This window comes from Crinia signifera, chromosome 4 (assembly GCF_055691185.1).
Source record: "Crinia signifera chromosome 4, ASM5569118v1, whole genome shotgun sequence".
NCBI classification, from domain to species: domain Eukaryota; kingdom Metazoa; phylum Chordata; class Amphibia; order Anura; family Myobatrachidae; genus Crinia; species Crinia signifera.
In genome coordinates this window covers 156,627,631-156,652,057 of record NC_139220.1, presented here as the reverse complement: position 1 = coordinate 156,652,057, position 24,427 = coordinate 156,627,631, and the positions used below count along the sequence as shown (strand labels likewise).

Genomic DNA, 24,427 nt, shown 5'->3' with positions numbered 1-24,427 from the left:
ACAGTTCCTTATATTGGCTTCTGATATATTTGTACATGTTAAGCATGTCCTCCCTTAAATGTCTCCTCTCTAGCGTAAACAATCCCAATTTGTTCAATCTGTCTTCATAGCTTAAATTCTGCATTCTCTTTATTAGCTTTGTTGCTATTCTTTGGATTTTTTCCAGTTCTATGATGTCCTTTTTATAGTGTGGGGCCCAGAATTGTACTCCATATAATAGATGCAGTCTAGCAGATGATAAATGGGGTGTACGGCTTTCCATAACATCCTGCTATGGAAGGCTGTCCACCCCTGGGAAAAACGCTTTGACAGGCGAAAATCGCTCGGTATGTATGCACTGAGCGATTTTCAGCCCAGCAATTTTCCTAATCGCTATGCATACACTCTGGGCAAAAACGCCCATTGTTTATGCACCTTTAGTGTAAATCTCCAATTTGAATTTTTGACTGCTCTGCAGCCCATTTCTGGAGCCGCCACAACTCACCACACTCAGGTGAGAAGCTGGAATGTCTCAAGTTCTTTTGATAGCGAGTTTTTAATCTAGTCTCTGGGTGTCCATCTTTTCTCATTAAGGTAGTAATCAATGCAATTCATTCACCTTTTTCTGTAGGTGCTAAAAAATAGAAGCCTAAGAGCAAGGCTGTCCTAGTGAATTGCATTTATTTAAAACCGGAACTTTTAATAATACCCCTTTTACACCAAAAATCCCGGATCCGACCCGGCATTTGGAAGAAGGATCCAAGCCGGGTCAGATCCAGGATTTACACCGTTTACACTGCGGTGCCCAGGTGCAGTGTAGATGGAGGCGGCGCTTGGAGATTATATAATCTCCAAGCGCCGGGACAGCGGTCATCCACGCCGGGACCACTGGTCGCCGTGCTGGGAGAAGCCCAGCACCAAGGTAAGCTGCTGGGCAGCCCCCGTGCCCCCCCCCCCCAGCCGTCATCCAGGAGGTGAATGCATGCCACACACAGGCATCCATTCACCTCCTCCACTGCCGCCGCTGCTGTCTGCAGAGTATAGCAGACAGCAGTGCAGGTTGCACGCCTCCCCCCCCCCCCCCCATTGATGTAAATGGGAGCCGGGTCGGATGACCTGGCGTACCCATTTACACCGCCCTCTACCCCAGATCCTAGCCATCCTGACCTGGGTAGAAGTCCCATGTAAAGGGACACGGTGTGTCCCATTTACAACGCCTCTGACCTGCCGAAGACCCGGGGTTTTGCAGCAGTGTAAAAGGGGTATTAATAACATACTGTACCTTGTCCAACTAAAGCAGTGGACAGAAGAGTATAAGCTCTCTCTAGAACCTCCAATACCCCTTTACTGTTTTATGTGGTTACTTTTGACAACACTAATTACATGAAAATATGTAGGGGAACAAAAAATTATGGATTTTTTTTACCATCACAATTTAAGATAAAGTATATATGTATTACCCTCTTCTATCAAGATGAAGCACTTTACTTAATCAATCATGCCTTTGTTCACTTTTATTGCAGTCCACTTATGTTACATTATCAAGGAGCCAAAGTGGTATTTTCTGAAGTAAAATTTATGCAACACAAGTGTATAGCAGGCTCTTGTCTTGTTTCACCTTTTAATCTGTGAAATAGAACCTCATAAGTGGCAAATGACCATTCTGCCAGGAGACAATTCCCAAGTGAAACATAACACAGTGTTTTTTCTTTAATTAACAGCCTTTTTACACTGCTAGTACATTAAATTCAGAATCAGAAATGCCCAAACATATCCACTAAATATAATCGTCTGTCTTTAACAAGTAATTCATGTTCTATTTTATCAGTAAGTGAGTTCTGTTTTTCAAAACGTCATTCCTTTTTACAGGAATATATAAAATCAAGAACTGAAATGAAGCCTCATGAGGATAAAAAGGCTAGTGTTAATAATTATCAGGCAGAGTGAAGTGGAGTCAAATTAGCCATAATAGAGCTCAGAGTGACTGGCAAAGTCAACTCTCATTATCAAAAAACTCATTAGGAAATGAAGAGGTGGAAGTCCCACTGGGTTGCACTACTCTTCAACGGTTTATCAGAGATTATTTTTCAGAATTCTTTCAAATGGGGAGCCCTTTACACATTAGGTTAATATACAGATGTTAAAAATTGCAGAGCTGACAATTGCAGATTATGCTGTCGTAATGTCACATTGAAACCTTGAACTTGAGAAGCATTTCACATATGCCTCATCCATGATCGCAGCCACTTTATATTAGAGTTACAAGAAGAATGGAGATGTGAATTCATGTAAAATGAGTTACGCTATTGTTATCCATTACATTAGGTTTTTTTTCCCCAAATAAGTAATTGAAGGAATGATTATCTTGAAGGATGCTTGTGGCAACTTTCAGATTGGAAGCTTGTATAACCCCTGACTGTAGTAACTGAATTGCTTACTAATATACGGGAATGTGTTGTTGTTTTTCAACATGCACCTAAAAATTGGAAAGTTGTCCTTACAGTAATACTGTATACATGAAATAATATCTTTCATGTCTGTGTGTATGTGTGTACACACTTGTCCCGTCTTTGCAAAAATTGTTTAAGGCTCTTTGCAGACAGGCAACCCTTAAAGCAGTGATGAACAAATATGCAAGGATGGTTGCGCTGAACACTATGTACAGGTGATGCAAAAAATTCTAATAAAATGACATTTATTAATAAAGATCAATTTTTTTTAAAAATGAGCTAAATAGCTTAAGAAAACATAAAAAAATGTATATGTATATGAAAATGTTGCTGCGGCAGATTGTGCACATTTTAAATAGGTTTTCAAAATCACCTCAACTCCAGGTGTGTCCTGTTCTCTTTTGGGCCCAAAAAGAGTGCAATCGGTCCTGATATCAGGCAGTAGTCAGATGGATATGGTAGCTCTCCACTGAAATTCCTCCAATTATGATGGTAGAGGTGGCATCTCTCAGAAGCTTCTGAGGAAACGGTCAGCTACCGTGGATGGAGAAACGCGTCAAGCACGTGGAATACTGTGACAAGCTTTGCCTTCACAACCCCAAAGCCAGATCCTTCTTCAATTCCATTCCAACCTGGTCCTTGGACCCCCGCTTCTATAGGCCACACGCTGGGAGTGACTTGTGGCAATATCCACAGTGAATTACATCAGGCCGGTGAGTGTGATGTCCTTCCCTGGCACAGAGAGGACAGCGTGAGAAGGGAGATTGGCAGTCTGCTCCTGATGGATTTTCCAAGTCCAACAGAGCCCCGCCGGTTGTAGCGGACAAAGATTTATCCCCCATTCAAGTAAACATCAATCCACGCTGATGTCACCCCACTTATATATGCGGGCTATGGTAACTGTAACATATTGGAAATTTTTATGCCACTTGGAAATTTTTTAAAGGCACAGGAACATTTATTTATAATTGAAACTAGTGGAGTATAACCAAGCGCAGGGCACTAGTATTGATCACAGCTGCCGTTTATGAGGGATACTCAACCCTCGAACTGACAAAAAACTTTTACACAAAGGTAAACGGCACTAATAAACAATACTGTTAGTATCAGAAAGTATACATTTATTTAAAATACACAACACAACATTTACAATTTACAATGCCACCGGCCGGTAGGACAATTCAATGTGTACACACTTGATTTTTTACCATAGAAATAAGTTAAAAACTAAATCCCTGAACTGCTGCATGCATGACTAAAGTCCATGGCTTTTTTGCCTTATGTTGTAGGTACCCAGTTGGGCCAATATATCATGGACCTGAGGCTTGGTAGGTATTATTCACTTTTAGGTAGTATGCTTAGTGATAGTTACTCCCAGAGTCTCACCAAAAGCACATAGATGTTTAGTTTAGATAGCAAGCATGTTAGTCAGTCACACAGGAAGCTTGATTATACACAGCTTTTAGAGTGCTCAGTATTATAAATAGAGCTGCAGATGCCCATTCATTCAAGCATAATTTGCATGTAATAATTTTTGTAGAAATACTTAGGCTTCCATTTTGGATGCTGCCCCGACAGTTGGGAACGATTTGTAATCCACTTTGGGTAGAGGTTTACTGGCCTGGAGCGGGTCCCCGGCTGCTGGTCTTCCCGATGGTGCAGCCCTCTCTAGGACTCCCTGCTCCGGCACACGGTCTCCCCGGCTCACGTTGTTAGCTCGTTTGCGGCAGTAGGTGATGACGTGCGATGACGCGTTTCCCCACCCGTCTCTTAGTCAGCGGCTTCATCAGATAGTTTGTAGCACTCCTTCTCCGTCTACTTATTCTTACTTGTGCCGCCCATATGGGCGTGTATACAATCATTTACCAGTGTTACCAGCTGTTGTATAGAAAGACCAGCAATAGAAAGACCTCGTACGATAACGAGGCCTGGTTAAAAGCATATAGAGAAGCTGCGCAGAGCTATGACAACAGCTGGTAACACTGGTAAATGATTGTATACACGCCCATATGGGCGGCGCAAGTAAGAATAAGTAGACGGAGACGGAGTGCTACAAACTATCTGATGAAGCCGCTGACTAAGAGACAGGCGGGGAAACTTGGTGGGGTATGGGATGGTGGCTTGAAACTTAAACATCAGATATCAGCCACAATCAAATCCTCATTCTTTCATCAGATGAATTTAGCCAGAATCAAACACTTAATCCCCTCTGAAGATCTGCCATAAATCATACATGCATTTGTATCATCTCGTTTGGATTACTGCAATACCCTCTAGCTTGGACTCCCAGCAAAATAACTGCGATGAATACAGCTGGTACAAAACACAGCTGCCAGTCTGTTAACCAACCAGATTCTGATTTCATACTGTCCCACCCAGTTACTACGATCTGTAGATGAAGGACTTTTAGCAGTACCTAGGGCAGTGATGGCTAACCTTGACACTCCAGCTGTTGTTGAACTACACATCGCAGCATGACCAAATAGTAAAACTGATGCAGGACATGCTGGGAGGTGTAGTTCAACAGCTGGAGTGTCATAGTTAGCCATCACTGACCTAGGATCTCCTGTAATTCATCTAGGGGTTGAGCTTTAACCATGCAGCTCCGACTTTATGGAACTCACTCCCCCGCACAGTTCTAGAGGCCCCCCACAGACTCAAGACGTTCCTGTTTACTCAAGCATTTCCTTAATTCCTTTAAGTATTGTTTATGAAAAGCTTTTCTGTACTTCATTGCTTCTGTACTATATTACATTCATTTTATCTGTTAAGCGCCTTGAGTCCTATTGGAGAAAGAGCACTATATAACTAAAATTAATATTATTATCTAAAAAATTAATTAGGTGACTTTATCCCATTAAGTAGTTAACAAGTTGAAATAGCTGGATCAGAAGTTATACTAAAAAACGCAACAAAGTCAGCGCATTGTTCGCATCCTGACTTTGCAGTAACATATAATAATGTAAGTTATACGGGACTCCACTGAGGTATTAAAATGGGATCCTCTGATAATTCATTATCTTTCCAGCAATAATTTTCAATACTATATAATATCCTATATTGTTCCCCATCCTTTAAGCATCTCTACTCGCCAGCATCAAGAGCATCTAATAGATAAACCGGGCTGCCTTAACTGGCTGCTGTCATTGTCCTCCCATGATAATTAAGGTCCAGACTACTGTGAAAGCTCTGGAACCAGATGGCTTATCCGCCTACTACATATGAGATTTGTTGTCATTTAACTCCTGTTTTTGTACCCTGTACAATTGTATCTTGCAGAGACTCTTTGGAATCTAGAATTAGTTTTATTCATAAGGGCAAGGATGTGTTCAGCTGTTCCAGCTATTGCCCTAAATCATTTCTTTTTTTTTTTTTTTTATTTTATTCAATATGCAAAACATACAAAAGACAAAGACAGAACAACATATGAGACTACATGAAGATTGAACAAAAGACATAAACAAAATACCAGTACAAAACAAGTACAAAAACACTGACACAACATACACCAATTACAAAGCACGTACAATTACCTACTACCCTAAATCATTTCTGAACAGTTATGTTAAATACTCCACAAATGTTTTGCCCATCAGTTAAGCTTAGTTCTGCATTTCCTGGTCCACTATGATCAAGTTGGTTTCATCGCAAGTGATCATGCCAGGGACAATATTGATTAACCACTGACTGTATACCAAATACAAGAATCAAGCTATCCCTCCTTTATATTCCACTACACGTGGCAGCAGAGGCCTTCCTGATTTTAAATTATACTATTTGCAATGCCATCTTATACCCCTTTCACATCACACCTAATTACCGGGTACAAGCCGGTTTCTTGCTTGTTCGACCCGGTAATTTTTGTGATGTGAAAGGGGTTACTGGTTACAGCTAACCGGTAGCAACAGGGCAATCTGAACTGCATAAAAAGCAGGGTTCTTGCCGGTTCATTGCTGTGCAGTGTGATAGGGTTAAACAGGTTGAGCGACCCGATTCCCGTTCACACTATGGAGATGGCAGCACTTGGAGCAGCGCCAGATCTAAGCGTTGCCTCCTCCCCCGCCCCCGATGATGCGCTGATGCTCCACCGTGCCCCCACATGATGTCAGTGAGCTGGCAATATTGCTGGTTCGCAGAGGCGATCTGAACAGACCGCACATTCAGGGTTGCATCGGGACTTAACCGTTTCAAAGTCCCAGTGCAACCCTGCATTTGCGATCTGAAAGCGGTATTAGTCAAATTGTAGCCTTCTTTGCCCATGAAAATCATTATTACTGGACACTGAACTTGAACTTTTTTACAGTTTCTATTCCTATCACTGGATGATGAGACAGGATCTCTTGGCACCCTAGACCTATTTAGCTTGTCAGGATTCTTTACATGCATCTCAGTTCTCTGCTCCTGCCCTCTACAAAAATCATGAGTACTGTTTCCACCTTTGATTTTCTATATATAACTAATGGTACCTGCCAGGCTGTCCCTTTTTCGCACTTATTTTGTGCTGGTTATGAAACTTTTGGATGCCAATATAAGAATATCCATTTACAGATAATGTCTTATTGATCAGCAGTATAAAATATGCCTCCCTTCATTTTTTTTAAGCTTGTAGCTCATTATGGTGTCCTCGTCTTTCAAAATTAATATCACTAGATCAGAGACTATGTATGGTATAAAATGTCGACATCAGAATGTTCAGAAACTTTTTTTACTTATTCAAAACCTCCCTAACTATCAGAACTCAGCACTCTGATGATTGCTTTCCAAATGAATATGGCGCATCATGTCTCCCTGGATGATGATGTCTCTCCTGTACCAGGTTCTGCTCCTGATAATTCTGGGAGGCTGATTCCTGCACAACTTACCACTGGAGGAACAATTGCTATTTAAAGATTCTCTTTTGGACTTTAACATCTCCTATAAGACATACACCACCACTGTTCAGAGGAGGCTGCTGGACTGGAAATTCATCCCAGTCTACCCTTCACCCTTGAACTTCAGTTGTGGGACTTGTACCCTACATCTACCACTTCATTTGCAACAATGTTGGCTGCCTGGTAAATCAATACATTGCTTATCTGGTCTTAGGAGAAAATTCAAGTTCACATCAATACATCTGTACATGTGTCCAGTGGTAATGTGCTTAATATGAACTTTTACCATTAAATCTCATTTTTATTTTGGAATTCCACATGTTATAGTTCATATTAGGGTAGCACGGATGGTGTAATGGTTAGCATTACTGCCTCACAGCGCTGAGGTCATGGGTTTGATTCCCACCATGGCTCTAACTGTGCTGCGTTTGTATATTGTCCCCGTGCTTGTGTGGGTTTACTCCGGGCACTCTGGTTTCCTCCCACAATCCAAAAACATACAGGTACGTTAATTGGCTTCCAACAAAATTAACCCTAGAATGCCTGTGTGTGCGTGTACATGTAGTAGGCTGCAGAATATGTATGCGCTATATAAGAAGCTGTTAGTAATAAATAATAATAATAAATAAATAATATTGTTTATTGTATAATTAAATATTATTTCTAGAAGAAACCGTTCCACTCTTTTTATCTAATATACAGCAAGCGCTGGTACATCTTTTTAGTTTTCTAGATTTGGTACTTGTGTATTATCTGGGCGGCCGATTTTTGGTCATATAGTGGCATGCGATGCGATGAGACCCGATTTGTAATTGTACAGGCCCTAATTTTAATTGTACAGGCTCCCTGATGTGTTACTACGTTCAATGAACCCCTGTTGTTAACGCCACCCCCACTATCAATGCCAACCCGAAGCGTGGCTAACACAGCGGTATGTGTCCTCTGACCTTTTTATACCCCACTATCCACGTCAGCGTGGAGTTGATTCTATATAGTGTGGCGAGCGCAGCGAGCCACCGAGCCCGAAGGGTGGGGAACGCTCGCGTAATACGAGTCCGAAGCGTGGTGAGCGGACACGGATTACTTTACACGTATTCCGCGTCCCCTCGCGGGTCTTGTTGTGCTCACCACGCTTCAGGCTCGGTGGCTCGCTGCCCTCGCCACGCTGTATAAAATCAACTTCATGGCAACGTGGATAGTGGGGGTATGAAAAGGTCGGTGGACTCGTACCGCCGCCCCTCGCGGGGGTCGCTGCGCTCGCCACTCTTCAGGATGGTGTGAATAGTGGTCTGGTTGTGGGCCTTGGGGACACATTGACACCACCAATTTCAATCATCTGACACAGTAATGACAACAGGTGTTAACGAAGAACTGTATTAATTTGTAAAAGATAATGATTAAATAGAATACAACAATAAATATCATGAAATATCAACAATAACAGTGGCAATGACAGGCCAATAAAACTGACAAGAAATATAAGATGAAGTACATAAAAATAAAATAAAAATTTGAAAAGTCAATTTGATTTGAGTGTTAGTGCATGCAAGATGCGGTCAAATGGTCTGTCGCCTGCAAGGCATTTCCTCCAGACAAACTCCTGCATGTATGAATCCAGTTTCTGGTGAGCAGTACCTCGCTGGCGTTTGTTTCGCCATTTCTCACATCCCCACAGTCACTCAATGTGTTTGCTCCACTGTCAGGATCGACAAAGTTATAGCGATGGTTAACCCTCGCATGCTGGTATCCAGCGTGTTCAAGTTATTCTGTGCTGTACGCACGCCAGCAGCCACTAAATATCGTTGTGCCGGGCTCTATATTTGCAATCATTGCCGCCATGAGGGTAGATGCGGCACAGGGGTCATGAAACATTGTCCCGTTTGTCTGGAAATACCTCCAAAGACCCACTGTTGTGGTAGTACTCGACCCACATTGCTCTGTCGCTTGAGAAATAGTGTTTCATCGATTTCCACAATGTGGCCCGGGCCCCCAATGCGGCGCTGTAGCTGTGCCAATAAATCAAGTTCGCAGGCCTCCTGCATTAAACCATTATACAGCACAGCTGTCTTGTTCGACATGTTAAGTTGTCGGTCGCAAAAGTCAATTCTGATGTTAGCTCCTCGCACCAGCAGTAAATAAATCGTATCAACTTTACCAATGGCAATCGGCACCCGGGAAAGCAAAGGTCTGTTCTAAGGCTCTCCTTCTTGCCGCAGCTCTTGATATAGCACCTCCACTTATATTCTTTAATGGACAGCTTCATGGGGTGTCCATTGCTGCATGTTGCTGTCACTGGCAGAAGATTACAGTCCTGCAAAAACGGCACAGCATCCTCCTCAGTCTGTGGCAGGCTAAACAGACTCACCGAAGATGCTGAAGCAGCAGCCATCATCAAATCAACGAAATCCAACCGAAAACACCTCACGATCACAGCAGCTTTCCAATACACTTTTTATCTCCTCACAAAATCACCTCAGAGTGAAATTCTGCCAGATGTGCCAGAGGGCGGGATTACAATTGGGCGGGATGGGTTAAATCGCATCGTATCTCATACAATGCTATACGATTTTAACTTTACTAGCACTCCCGACCATTTCACAGGAAAATCGGGTCCCATCGCATCGCATACCACACAATAGGGCATGCGATGCGATGAAATCAGGTACCCAGATAATACACAAGTACCCTAGATTTTGTGTTGTTTCCTACTTTCCGAAAATACCCCTTCTTTACTGTCACAGTTTTATTGACTCTGCCTCTTCTCCTCTACAAAGAAGTGTGTTATCTCTTCTATTCTCCTTGATGATGCTCTAAACTCTAGAAACAGGCAGGAAAGGGACCCGTGTCCCCTCTGTATATGAATTCCTGGGAAGTGATTACATATAAAAATAATTTTTTTTCACTAGTATGTTATTCTCTATAGACTTGCCAAAATGTACTGCTCTAACTTTTTATTGGTGAGGCTGCAGCTAGACGAGATCATTTGTACATATTTGGTGGTAGTGTCTCTTCTGTTACAAAGCCAAAGGGGTAAATGTATGAAGCTGGGAGAAGTGGTATCTGTCCCTATAAGTTATGTGCAAGATGATAATGCTCCAGCCAATCAGACCCTAACTGTAAATGTACATATTGGGGCTGATTGGCTGGAGCATTCACTACCTTGCACATAACGATGTTTGTGGGGGTAGATACCGCTTCTCCAAGCTTCATACATTTACCCAACTGTCCCTTACCTTACCACACCTTCCATGGCCTATTTAGGAAGAGCCCTGGACATCCCTTCTTTGCCACCCTATCTCAGATGTCAAGCCATACTTAGAACAACTAGCCTCCCATATTCTAGCTGAGGCAAGTTTTTTGATTACTAAATCTTGAAGGCAGCCTGTTCTTCCTGTTCTCACTATTATTGTAAAGCCTTTATCTACAGTAGTTCATAGCCCGGATGTCGAAAAGCATTTTTATCTCCACCATAAAATGGCAAATCCCAACAAATTTAGGTCCCCTGGTTGTATTTGTTGGTTCTTACTTCGCATATTAAGCCTGTTTGTTGCTCATGCTACTGTACCTCTGTGTACTTGAAGACCATTTCACTTCCTGCCCCCTCCCAATATTTTTTCTATCATTCTTTTCTCTTTTATTTCAAAGTTTAACAATTCTCTTTATTGTTTTTCTAGTAATTGCCTATGCTGTTTGTAAATCATGCTTTAAATAAAAAAATAAAAAAGGTGTTAAATACTCTGTTGAAATCTACTAAAATGTTAATGAAGATGCACCTATTATTCTTTAAGAGGTGTAATACCCCCTTAAAGAATAATAGAATATTGTGCTTTTTGAAACCAGAAAAAAATATATTAATGCATCTATCATGCTTCCTTCACGTAATGTCCTATGCAATAAATGCCCTATAAAAAGGCGTTTGTAAGGCATCTTGCATGCATTTTCAAAGCACATTAACTTCTATAAGCCAAGTAGACATTGACACATAAACCTCCTGACAATGGATTGTTTTGCTTTGTGTAAATTATGGAGCTTACTCAAGTGTTAAGAGCATTAAACATACTTTAAAAAGACATCCAGGGAATTGCTCATTTTGTACTTGATGGGACATGTTTGGCCATGACATGGAAGGCTATAAGAAACATTCTTTAGCATGTTATGAGATCACTGTGATGTTTTTAATTCACTGCAGATGTGATGATATATATAATATGGTTGGTCGCGCGCCTTGTGACGCGTACCCGATAGTAACTGGGCTGCAGATGGCACGAGGGTGGAACGACCCGAAGTTACTTCCGGGATACACGTCATAAGGCGTGCGACCATCAGCTTCACCAGGTGCACACCATCAGGTGGAAAGCATGTCGTGCGTTCCACCTATGTTCCATCTTTGGCCCGGAGCTACTTCCGTGTCCGCACAATAAAAATGTAGTTTTTTAAGCTCTGCACTGAATTCGGATTTACTAATCAGGTTTTTCAAAACAATCAAAATCACCTGAATTTTTTCTAAAATCACAGCACTATAGTTTAAATATATAAACTACTATATCATTGGTATGGTTGCATGCACAAATCTTTTCTATTTGCCAAGGCTAAATCATATTTATGAAAAAAGAGAAAGGATATATACGATAAATCGCAGATACCTAGAGAGCGCCACACAATCAGACAAAATTAAATTGTTAAAATATATTTAATTTATTAATAAATTCTTATGTAAGTGCATATATAGTATATAGTAAACTATACCAACAGTATAGAACTTTTTTATAAAAAACAATAAAAATAAAAACATACACATATATACATTACTCAGAATTGATTCTGATATGTGGTTGTCCAGATACCCAATAGTTCCAGTCTTTGGCGAACTCTCCTTATGCAATAAATGCAAGAATTTGTATTTGGATGTCCTCTATGCCGGATCGTGCAATAGTGATTAGTAGATAAACAAGGATAATAACTGGTATAGACTGCTGATCGAAGTAATAGCCAGTATACATATATAACTGTGTTGTCTGCAGATAGCTCCAGCTACCCTGCCAGCGGCCACCACCTGTTGACGACCGACTGATAACGGTAAGCAGGGAGCGAGCAGTCGGCTGAGGTGGAAAGCTGGAAAGGTAGAAGCTGCCGGAAAGTTGCTGTTCTTCAGAAGGATATCCTTATACTATACTGCCATAGTGGAGAAATGTGTCAAGGGGCAAAATCTTTGTACTTCTTGGTTGGCAATTGATTTGTGATTGGACCCCTAAACCTTCTACAATCTCCTGCTGTTTCTGGACGATAGTCTCCCCAGAGGCATGTGTGTATCAACAACGCTAATCCATTCCGGCTGAACATCAAAGGAACCAGCAAGCCTGGGTGAGTGCGTCTTTACCATCAACAGCAACTTTCCGGCAGCTTCTACCTTTCCAGCTTTCCACCTCAGCTGACTGCGGAAGGCGGACGGCTCGCTCCCTGCTCACCATGATCAGCGGGTCGTCAACAGGTGGTGATCGTTGGCAGGGTAGCTGGGGCTATCTGCGGACAACACAGCTATATATACTGGCTACTACTTTGATCAGCAGTCTATACCAGTTATTATTCTTATTTATCTACTAATCACTATTGCACGATCCGGCATAGGGGACATCCAAATACAAAAAAAAAAGTTCTATACTGTTGGTATAGTTTTATACTTTATATGCACTTACATAAGAATTTATTAATAAATTAAATATATTTTAACAATTTAATTTTGTCCGATTGTGTGGCGCTCTCTGGGTATCTACGATTTATCCAATATATCCTTTTGCTTATTAAACATGGCTGAGTGTGGCTATGGAGCCGTGTTGGGCCAATATGTTCTCAGTTTTGGATTACACCAGCTGACTGAAAAAGGACAGAGGAGCAAAAAAGAGAACTAAATTCCTAGTACGTAGAGGTACCACAGAGGCTATACAGTACTATGTTCTTCAGTGGGTGTTTAAAGCTCAGTGCATGGCAAAGTCATACAGATGTACGACCTCAACTGTGATAACATAATAAAATGGTTGGATCTTATTAAAACTCAGCCTGAGTAAAACATTCCATGTTCATTAACCATAGCAGGCCTGTACAAACTAATGACTGTTAATGCATTTTTTTTTTAAACTGGGAACTTTCAATATGTCACAGCCTGTGTGGTTGAGATATCCAAAGCCACAAATATCTGGACAGCACTTAAGACCATCTCCTAAACCTGTATCTGCTTAGCTAGCTACTGTAGGTGTCAGAGTGGCATGAAGCTAGGTTAGCTATTTATAGCATCTCAAGCCTGCCAGAAATGAGGGACTGCACACACATTGGGCTGAGGCCAACAAGGAATAGGGCCTAGATATATCTGAATTCATCAAACAGCATGACTGCTAGAAACACCAAAGTAGACAGTGATACCCCAGACAGGACGTCAGACGCCCGCCTTGTCTTTGTCCTGGTGGGTGCAAATAAAAGGATTGCCGCTTACAGGGCCAATCAGAATGACCCCGATAGTTCCTATATATACATAATGTTTATGCTGTTATTTCTATACTACAGATACTCGCCAACTGTGCACAAGGAGGTGGTCAAGTTGTGTTGTAGGTAGATGCAACTATTTATGAACAATGCCAACTGTGTATTGTTGTCACAAAGGAAGTCCCATTTGCATCACTACTTAACCTGCCACCTCTCTGTCATGAGCAAGAGCCTGCGTTCTGTTGCCATTTATCTATTATGTTGAAAAATATATTTCTACTAAAATTAAAACATTGTGTTATTTTCAATAAAGGAAATTTTGCATTTAGACTCACAACATATGCATATAGAGATGCCAGGGTCAGGATCCCAGAATTTAGCATATTTCTTTGCAGGGATTTCAATGCGCATTTCATCTCTTTCTGCCTGGCAGTACTGAGCACTAGCAGCACTCGACTCAGGCACTGCCCGGTAATCCTGTTTTACCGCTGCACAGTGTGATGTGAGAGGTCACACTGCACAACCACGCACCAGACCACCGCACTCGCCTGCCTCTGCCCACCCGCTGAAGGACTGCTTCTAAGCAGTTCCAAGCGCAGTGTTGACCGGTTTTTGATCCAGAATTCCTAGATTGAAAAAATGTCCCGGAACTGACCTCCCTATGTGAATAGACCTGTATAAGTTACCTAGCTATCCTTGCAGAACTGACAAAACGTGTAGATGATACAAGCCATTATAGTATATGGTGGCATAATAATGTCAGATTCAGTCCAGGGGAGTCGCTGAACCTATATAAATCATAGTTTATCTATAATAATACTGGGCCTACATTGTTGTACACGCTGCAAACCATCATAAAAATGCTTATATTGCTTTTTAAAATAGCTTAAAAAAACCTTTAAGGAATGTTACTGAAGTGCACTGGAGAACTTTTTTAAATGTACAAACACAAAACACAAAACATATCTGTAAATATTAAGTTTTCTCACCAGGCTTGGTGGGACATTCATGTAATAGACATATTGGGCCTTATTCTAGTTAACTCTTTCTGACAAAATCCTTCTTATATGGACAAAACCATGTGCACTGCAGGGGGGCAGATGTAAAATGTGCAGAGATAATTAGATTTGGGTGAGTTATTTTGTTTCTGTGCAGGTTAAATACTGGCTGCTTTATTTTTACACTGCAATATAGATCTCACTTTAAAGTAAAACCCCACCCAAATCTAATTCTCTCTGCACAGTAACATCTGCCCCACCTGCAGTATACATGGTTTTGTCCATCTAAGAAGGATTTTGTCAGAAAGAGTGAACTAGAATAAGGCCCATTGTCCCTCCTCCACTTCTGGGTGAATGATGCTCTGCAGAGACTCCTCCTTTTTAAAGTTTGCTCTACAACCTCCTCTAAATCAGACTCTACTGCCTCAGCCCTGCTCCTACTACTCTCCACAGAGCCATATCTATAATGCATGAGGCCCTAGGCAAGATATTGGCTTGGGGCCTCCCTCCCACAAACAATCCAAAGCACTATATTTTCTACCGATTCATGCATCTTACATTATTTGTTGTTTTTATGTCTCATGCTAGTGATGCCACAGAAACAACACTGCTACATCAGTCCCATGTAGGGATGCCAATCCTGGATTTTGGGTTTGAAAAATGCTTAGTCCCAGGATTGGCTTCCCTAATTAAAAAAGGCGATGATGATAATGCCAATGCACCGAAAGATGGGAGGAATCCTCTCAGACAGAAGCATACCTTCCACCTACAGAATATAGGGGTTTATTCTAGTTCATTCTTTCTGACAAAATCCTTCTTAGATGGACAAAACCATGTGCACTGCAGGTGAGCAGATGTAACATGTGCAGAGAGAATTAGATTTGGGTGAGTTATTTTGTTTCTGTGCAGGGAAAATACTGACTGCATGATTTTACACTTCAATATAGATTTCACTTTGAAGAAAAACCCCACCCAAATCTAATTCTCTCTGCACAAGTTACATCTGCCCCACCCGCAGTGCACATGGTTTTGTCCATCTAAGAAGGATTTTGTCAGAAAGAATGGACTAGAATAACCCCCATAGTACAGTGGCAGCAGTCTATATTGAGTTAATTCATCTCATTATAGTGCCAGAGGCTTGGACCCCCTCATTGCGGCATGCACTGGTGCAATGCACTGGCTGCACCGCTGTGAATTTCAAAGGGCTTTGTGTTGGACAGGGCTGAATTTTTCTGGGACGCGGGCCCCTTGGGTTTTTAGACGTTTTTACTTACATGCAAATGTATTTTTTTTTGTTTCCTTTCATGAAGCTCTGCTATGCAATGGAACATTTCACAAACATCTCCAAGAATGTTTTGTGCCACTGGTCATCCGTTATATTGACCTCATGGAGTCTTCAGTTGCACAGTCTATTCATAAAGGTTTTGAACAAGAGACATGGCAGCCAGTCAAGTAAGTGAGATGATGTTGTACTATTGTAAATATATGACAAAAAAGTGATGTATTTGCTGTGTTTTATGGTTGATGATAACATTAGAAGACCAAATAATTTTCAAACTTACCCCTTTATAGGTAATTCTGCATAACTATCGAATTTATTTCATATATGGTGCTTATAATAAAATATTTATTTATGTTGTGTGAGTACGTAAATCCTAAAGCACATTATACTAGGTAAATGCTTTTCAAGATCAAACAAGTAAATTGTGAAGCTTCAACAATGTGGGTCTGCAAAGCGAACACAACATTTTCTGAATTTGCCGGTGTGTTTGTGCTTTGTTGCAGCTGGTATCCTGATAGCTGACAGGTAATGTCCAGGTTGACAACTTATGGTCGACATGGCCAAAAATGATCAGTCAGGCAAAGAGACATGGCAATGGTTGACACATGAAAAGGTCAACATGAGTTTTTCATTATTTCTTTTTTAAATTCTTTGCATTTTTTCATACTTTACCATTAGCAGGGGACAGGAAAGTGTGCTGAGAAAGGCACCTAGTCTGAGGCATGGCGAGTGAAGTGGTATACTAACTGTGGGTCCACTTGCTTAGGTGTCAACATTTAGAAAACCTGAAACACTCATGTCGATCTTTTCTTTTTTGACCCTTTCCTTGTGTTGACCTTTTTCCAGTGTTGAGCTTGTGCTCGGCGACCTTTTGGGGGTCGACCTAGACCAGGCATTCCCAAACACGGTCCTCAAGGCACACCAACAGTGCAGGTCTTTGTGATATCCAGGCTTCAGCACAGAGGGTTTAATCAGAATCACTCAGGTACTAATTAAGTTACTTGTGCTCAAGTCTGGATATCACTAAAACCTGTACTGTTGGTGTGCCTTGAGGACCGTGGTTGGGAATGCCTGACCTAGACATTGACAATCTGCAATATCACATCTGTTGCCACCATATTTACAGATAATTAAATTGCTTGATATGTAAATATATTGGCAAGTGATGGGGATATCTGATGAAAGTTGCCCTTAGTCCTTTTTAGTTTTAAAATATCTGCTATTCCATTGAAGCAGATTAACACATGGTATTAATAGTAAGATTGGGTTATAAAGTAGTGCCAAACACTCATCTCATTTTAATCAAAATGGTTAAGCAAAAGGCATTAAACTCATCTAGGGCTTCAACATGTTTTAACATTTCTATATAATCCAATCATTAATGGAACCTTTTCATAGAGTACTGTTGTGTGCAATTGATGGCATACTACGTTATGGATGTCCCAATCATGTCTACCTCTGAGAAGCTAATTGCATCCAAAAATGGGAGTGTCCTCTTGATAAGAGGGGATGGCTTTGTGAGATTGAGGCATTCTCAAGTCTTGCCTCTGTTTGCCATAATTGTGGAGGCATGCCCAGCGTTCTGAAAGCTTCTAGCCATGCCCAAGTCTCTCTTTCTCCTGTGAATAGAGGCTGTGTGCATGGGCATGGTATCTGTTCACTGCTGGCCTTCAGGTAGGACAGTGCCCCAAAAAATGGGACTGTCATACTTATTTGGGGCAGTTAAGAGGTTTATTATATCTAAATGCTGAAATTGCCTTTATATGTGCTGGCATCCGAGTCTGAGACTTTTATTTCAGAAGTCATTTTGTGATGTGTTTGGCACTATATATGCTAGGCAGTTGATTAGGCAGGCATGTGTTATTAAAAGCTTCACAAACTCAGTTGGTCTCTTTTTTATTCTATTATAAAAAATTCCAAAACTGCCTACACATTAGTTGATGCTTTAAACTATATGCACCATAACGACCGCTCATAACGAGATATTCATGCATATCGTCTAGTTAGTATACACTAAATAAATAATTATACTCTCTCCGCGGGTCATTAGCGTCAATCTCTGTTGTCTGTACATACAGCTCAATCTGAGAATATTGTCAACGACCACATACTACTGGTCTGCCTGGAACTCCCTGACAAATGATATAGTGCATACACACAGCAATTTTTGAAACAATGTTGGCAGTGACCACCACTGCCAATATCGTTTGTAAAATTGCTCAGTGTGTATGCACTGTATCATTTGTCAGGGCGTTTCAGGCAGTTTAGGGGAAATAGTTGATGGCATTGCATTCTTTGCAGTCTTGTCTAATGTGTACACAGCTTTAAACTATGAGAGGCATGAAAAGTGAACGGAAACTATAGGTAAAAATTAGTTAAAATATCTCAAGACACACAACTTTTAGTAATTTGCATGCATAAACTGCTGGTAAATGTATTGCCATTTTCATTTTTACATAGAAATATTGTAACATGTTTGTTTATTACCATTAAAAAGTAATTTAGCATCCACTTGTTGCTTTGTCCATTTAAACTGAAGACCTCAAACCACACAGAACAGATTATTCTGCTTCAAGTATGTTGTAGATTTGACCACAGATAAACAGCATTCTGCTGTGTATTATCCTCCTTTTTTCATATTCACACACATTTTTATGGATGAACACAGAATATATTTACAGCGTGTAATATACTGTAAATACAAATTTCAAAAAAGTATTTGAAACAAAGTACACTGAGTGGTTTAGTTTTTAATGAAGGAAAAAAATAAATGAGAACCATATAATTTGTATCTTACACAACACAAGATATATTTTCGTAGTAGTCTACATGTATTTTCCATTCCAGTCCTCCTTCCAATAGTTACACATTTTTAAAGTTTGTTTTTCAAATAAAAAATATAAAAAATGTGTTGTATTCCTGAATTCTGTTTTACAGAACCATCACCAACAGTCTTCCTAGTGTACCTCTTCCAAAAGTTCCAACCTTGACTCTTAACCTTCCACAGATACCTAGTTTTTCAGCACCTTCCTGGATGACCTCACTATACGAGTCCACGTGTGTACTAAAGAGTGCATGATTGTTCTGCATGTTGTGGATTGTAACTTCTGTTATGTCTGTGACGGGCCATTTTGTGGATGCATGCAATATATTGCATTTTGGTGTACAATGCTGGTAATATTCTGTGCAGAGATTGCCGGTTAATTTGTGCAATAATCCTACACAGTATCTGTCCTTTAATAAACAGTCTAAGATTTGGATATTTTTATTCATTTAGCAATACAAGGGACGAAACTAGGATTCCTGGTGCCCTGGGCAAGGCAGTTATTTGGTTCCTTGCCCCGGGCATATTACTGCTTTGTCCCATGCACCAGGAATCCTAGTTTTGGTATTGCTAAATGAATAAAAATGGCCAATTTTTTATCTTTTTTTTTTTAATAGAACTGCTGAGGCCACTTTGTGATAGTATGATGCCCCAGAATATTAGCCCCAGAAACTGCCACATGATTGCCAGGGCCGTGGGGAACGGTATATAGGTCCTTCAGTGTGTATAAATGTAATAGCCAATGGGTCTCCAGAGATACTATATATTGCTCAGCGCTAATCCACGCTCAAATTAAAAGAGTGGTGAGGAGCCTGCTTGTGGTATGTTAGGTCAACATTGCACATGTCATTAGGGACTGTCGACATTCATCAGCCAGAGTAAAATCCCACTCTGCAAATCTGTTATTTACCTGCGAAAATTTCGCAGACCTGCAAATAGCTGCAAATTTTTATCGCAGGAAGGATTTGCGTATGAATACTATGAGTCGTACGCATGCGCAGTCTATCGGTTTTCACCCGGCCTGTGAATTCTCAGCTGTTTTAAGGTCTGAATAACCCCCTAAATTAGGGCATGTATGGTGCAATTCTGGGGGACTGGCGTGTGCCCTTACTCTGGCAATAAAGTTTTTTTTTTGTTATTGTTATACTGGCACATTAGGGATATTTTTATATTATTAGCTCTTGATAATAAAGTTTTAGGCATTAACGAAGACATTTATTTAGCTAGAATGTTTAAAGCATTTCCTTTTGTGAGTAGAATCTTCTGATGGTAATATGATACTCTAATAGCAGATTGGTATAACGGATTGGTTATCAACTTGCACACATGGTGGCTTGCAACATGGGGATTTCTGGCATGCTGCCATTAATTGCATATCCCCTCGAGACAAATGTTGTAGTTGTTAAAATAATACAAACAGAAATTGCTGATGGTTTTGTTGAACATAGCAGTTAAAAAAAAAACTATAATTTGAAGAAACCGCTATTTTTATTTAAAGTTAGTAAGGCCGTGTACACACGGGGACGATAGGGGCTGAAATCGCTGGAAATATGGTCGCTGGCGACCATATTGCCAGTGATTGGGAGGGTACTCTTTACCTAGAACGGCACCCACGATTTTGATCTTGGGCATCGCAAGGTAAAAAATCACGTCGGTCGCATCGCATGCGACCAAAAAATCGCATGCGATGCGACCGACGCGATTACCGCGATTTCCCATAGGGAGCAATGTTTAATGTCCCAATTGACCCGATTTTACATAGGGAACAATGCTAAATGGCCCACAGAGGCCAAATAGGCACCCTGAAGTGTGAAATGGCCCCCCCAATTGTTAACGCCACCCCACGATCAACGTCAACCCGAAGCGTGGCGAGCGCAGCGGTACGCGTCCTACGACCTTTTCATACCCCCACTATTCACGTCGGCGTGGAGTTAAGAATAGAAAGTGTGGCGAGCGCAGCAAGCCACCGAGCCCGAAGCGTGGTGAGCGGACGCGGACACCTGTGAAGCCCGCGAGGGTACGCGTATACCTGTGAAGGTATCCGCGTCCCCTCGCGGGGCTCGCTGCACTCGCCACTCTTCGGGCTTGATGGCTCGCTGCGCTCGCCACACTTTCTATTCTCAACTCCACGCCGACGTGGATAGTGGGGGTATGAAAAGGTTGTAGGATGCGTACCGCCGCCGCTCGCCACGCTTCGGGTTGACATTGATCGTGGGGTGGCATTAACAATTGGGGGGGCCATTTCACACTTCAGGGTGCCTATTTGGCCTCTGTGGGCCATTTAACATTGTTCCCTATGTAAAATCAGGTCAATTGGGACATTTAACATTGTTCCCTATGGGAAATCGCGGTAATCGCGTCGGTCGCATCGCATGTGATTTTTTGGTCGCATGCGATGCGACCGACGCGATTAACATTTTAACATGTATTTCTATCTAAAATCGCGGGCATCGCATCGGTCGCATTGCATGCCATTATAATGGCATGTGATGTACATGCGATGCCCGCGATGGGCGCCCTTCTAGGTAAAGAGTACCATTGGGAGTGTGCCCCGGCGATAAATCGCCGGTGCGCACTCCCATTTTCAGCCCCTTTCTAATTGCTGGTCGCAGGAGCTTGCTCCTGCGACCAGCTAATTACCTCTGCGGCACCGCCAGCAGAGGTTCCTTTTCATCAGCGACCATCTCTGGTCGCTAATGCAAAGGAGACACTGGGCAATATATTGCTCAGCAATATATTGCTAGCAATATCCTTTTACCTTTTCTCCGCTTTATCTCCCGTTTATCTCTTCTCCAAGCTTAATAAATCTGCCCCTTTGTCTTCAAATGACAAATCAGATAATTTATTATAAAATAAAAAACAATAAGTATCTCCTACTTAAATTTAGAAGGGGGTCTGACACTACCCTGTGTCCCGGTACCTGTATAGTTGATCCGGCAGGTATAGGGTCCGACATAAACACAGTGGTACAACCTCAGATGCATGAACCCTCAGCTTCTATGGACTGCATAGGCTGCAGTCCATAAAAGACGGATTGTGCTGCCCAAAAGACTTTGAGTGACTTCCTACATAAAACCAGCTCTCTGCTCGCCTTCAGCCCTGTCTGGCAGTCCTTGGAGGGAGGGAACACCTACCAATGGAACTGCCTGTAGTGTCTGTGACTTCCCACAAGATGTCACTGCCAGTCACTGAAGCCAGTGCAGTAACGGACGGCAAATTTACTGGGGGGCTGCAGTCATGTAAGATCCAACAATGATAAGCATGTTAAAAAAATATGGTACTTGTGTAGTTTCACGGCGCCGTGTGTCTGAGTCCCCTTGCGGGGCTCGCTTCGCTCGCCCACGCTGCGGGCTCGGTGGCTCGCTACGCTCGCCATGCTATTTAAAATCAACTCCATGCCAACATGGATAGTGGAGGTATGAACTATCCATGTTGGCATGGAGTTAAGTTACTTTTTTTAACATAGTTTGTGGCGAGCGTAGAACCCGGAAGTAGCACGGCGCCATGCTGGCGCCGTGAAACTACACAAGTACCAAAAATATTAATATACTGCCTGATATAATTTGAGTATAACTGTAACATTTGGTTATCAGCGTAATTTGGGTTCTGTGCTAATCTGTGAATGCCAGATCGTTTGCAATGATCCCTTAGCTGTGGCCGTTTGGGGAGAGGAGCAGTTCTGGGCAGCATTCCCTAACATGGGGCTTGTTTTGTGATGCAAGTTTACTGGCCCCAGCAACATAAACAAGCCTAAGGGTCACTGAAATGGCTGATGTTTACATAAGTGATCCAATGCTACATCTTCAGATGCAGCAGCACATCAAAGAAGCTGGCAGGAGGCATTTATTTATAGGAGATGCCACCAGCTATATTAGCATAATTCCACAGTAGCGGCTGAATCAACCATCAGAGCTGCTACTTCTAAGACTACAAGGCCAAATTAGACATGCGCCTGTTCTCCCTTTTTTCACAACTTTTATGTGTCGTAATATTAGTGTGATATTCAATTCTTCCTCGTCTTTTAAAAGTTGACAGTTTTTTGAACATCTTTTATTTCACAGACATTTTCAATGGACTTCCTATTCAATTGTTTGGTGATAAGTTTCACACCTTTTTATAGTTGTCTGAACTTGGTAATTTCCTCATTATTTTATTCACCTTGGTGTAGGGGGGTGATTGTATTTTTTTGGTACTTATGTAATATCTGGGCTCCCGTTTTTCTTATGAGACCGCGTCCCCTCGCTGCGCTCGCCACGCTTCGGGCACAGTGGCTCGCTGCGCTCGCCACACTATATAAAGTCAACTCCATGCGTAGTTGGATAGTAGGGGTATGATAAAATGGGGTGCATTTAACATGGGAGCCCAGATAATACATAAGTACCATTTTTTTTGTTTAGAAGTAAACGGGTGGGATTGTGTGGCGCTAGACGTGCAGCGTCACTACAGCAGATATGCTTCAGAGTAGTGCCGGAGGTGCCTGCATAGTCGGCAGTGCGGGTATGCCGACAGGGGCCTGTGATCTCTGTGCCGCAGTCTTACACAGGTTTCCAGAGGGTGAGTGTGTGTATGTGGGGGGGGGGGGGGAAGGGTTGTCACCGCTGTGCTATATATATAGCTTCATGCACTTAGCTCTGTGCCAGGGTTTTTCTAGCCTATCTGTCACCCAGTGTGAAAAAGTAAGAATGCTCCCTACAATATACATGGGGAAAAGGTATACTCATGCTCCAGGAGGGGGGTGTGGCCTAGCAGTAAGGAAAGCAGGCACCAGGCTTCGGAGTGGAGTAAAGAGCCAATCCGGCCCATGCAGTAATATCCTTCACCAGCTAGACCCTGTGAACATGGAAGCACATAATCCCACCACCCACTCAAGGCATGCAGCAAAAATTGACACCGAACTGCTGATTACAAATTATAGCACACACCGTGATGCATATTGCATATTTTGCCACATAAGTGCCACTTAACTACATGCTCGTTGCCAGGAGGTATATGCTCATTGCCAGGGGATTACATGCTCCTTATCACCAGGGATTTCATGCTCCTTGTCACAGGAGGTTTACATGCTCTTTACCATTATTATTATTATTTATATGGCGCCACAATGGTTCTGCAGTGCCTGGCAATACATAGATAAGTAAAAGAACAAAACAAGAAAAATTATGATTTACAGTACAAATGCAAATCAGGACAAGTAGATGGTAAATAAATACAGTTGCAACAGTGGACACATATAATTATAACGGTGGCAGATATATTTTCTTAGAAATGCACATGAGGAGAGAGGGGCCCTGCTCGTTAGAGCTTACACTCTAAAGGTAAGGGGCAGACAAACTGGGGTGACAAAGCAGAGATAGAAGTTAATATAAACATAGGGTTGAGATGAGAAATGGTTAGATGTAATGAAGAAGTGGGTCTTGAGTGCCCTTTTAAAGTTTTGTAGGGAGGTGGTAAGTCTGATAAGGAGAGGTAGAGAATTCCAGATATACGAAGCACAACGGCCAAAGTCCTGGAGGCGGAATGGGAGGACGTAACCAGTTTGCAGGAGAGGC

General features: G+C 41.8%; 1 protein-coding gene across 10 annotated transcripts in view; it reads left to right on the top strand.

Moving 5' to 3' along the window:
- Window positions 1-24,427, top strand: part of CADPS2 (calcium dependent secretion activator 2) — a 547,338-nt gene that overhangs the window by 398,747 nt on the left and 124,164 nt on the right. For 6 of the 10 annotated variants that reach the window (XM_083182838.1, XM_083182837.1, XM_083182846.1 and 3 more), the window contains 2 exons: window positions 16,083-16,224; window positions 18,992-19,111. In XM_083182838.1, the coding sequence (XP_083038964.1) occupies window positions 16,083-16,224; window positions 18,992-19,111 (262 nt within the window). The remainder of the gene's footprint in view (window positions 1-16,082; window positions 16,225-18,991; window positions 19,112-24,427) is intronic. The other 4 variants (XM_083182844.1, XM_083182843.1, XM_083182842.1 and 1 more) reach the window with 1 other exon arrangement.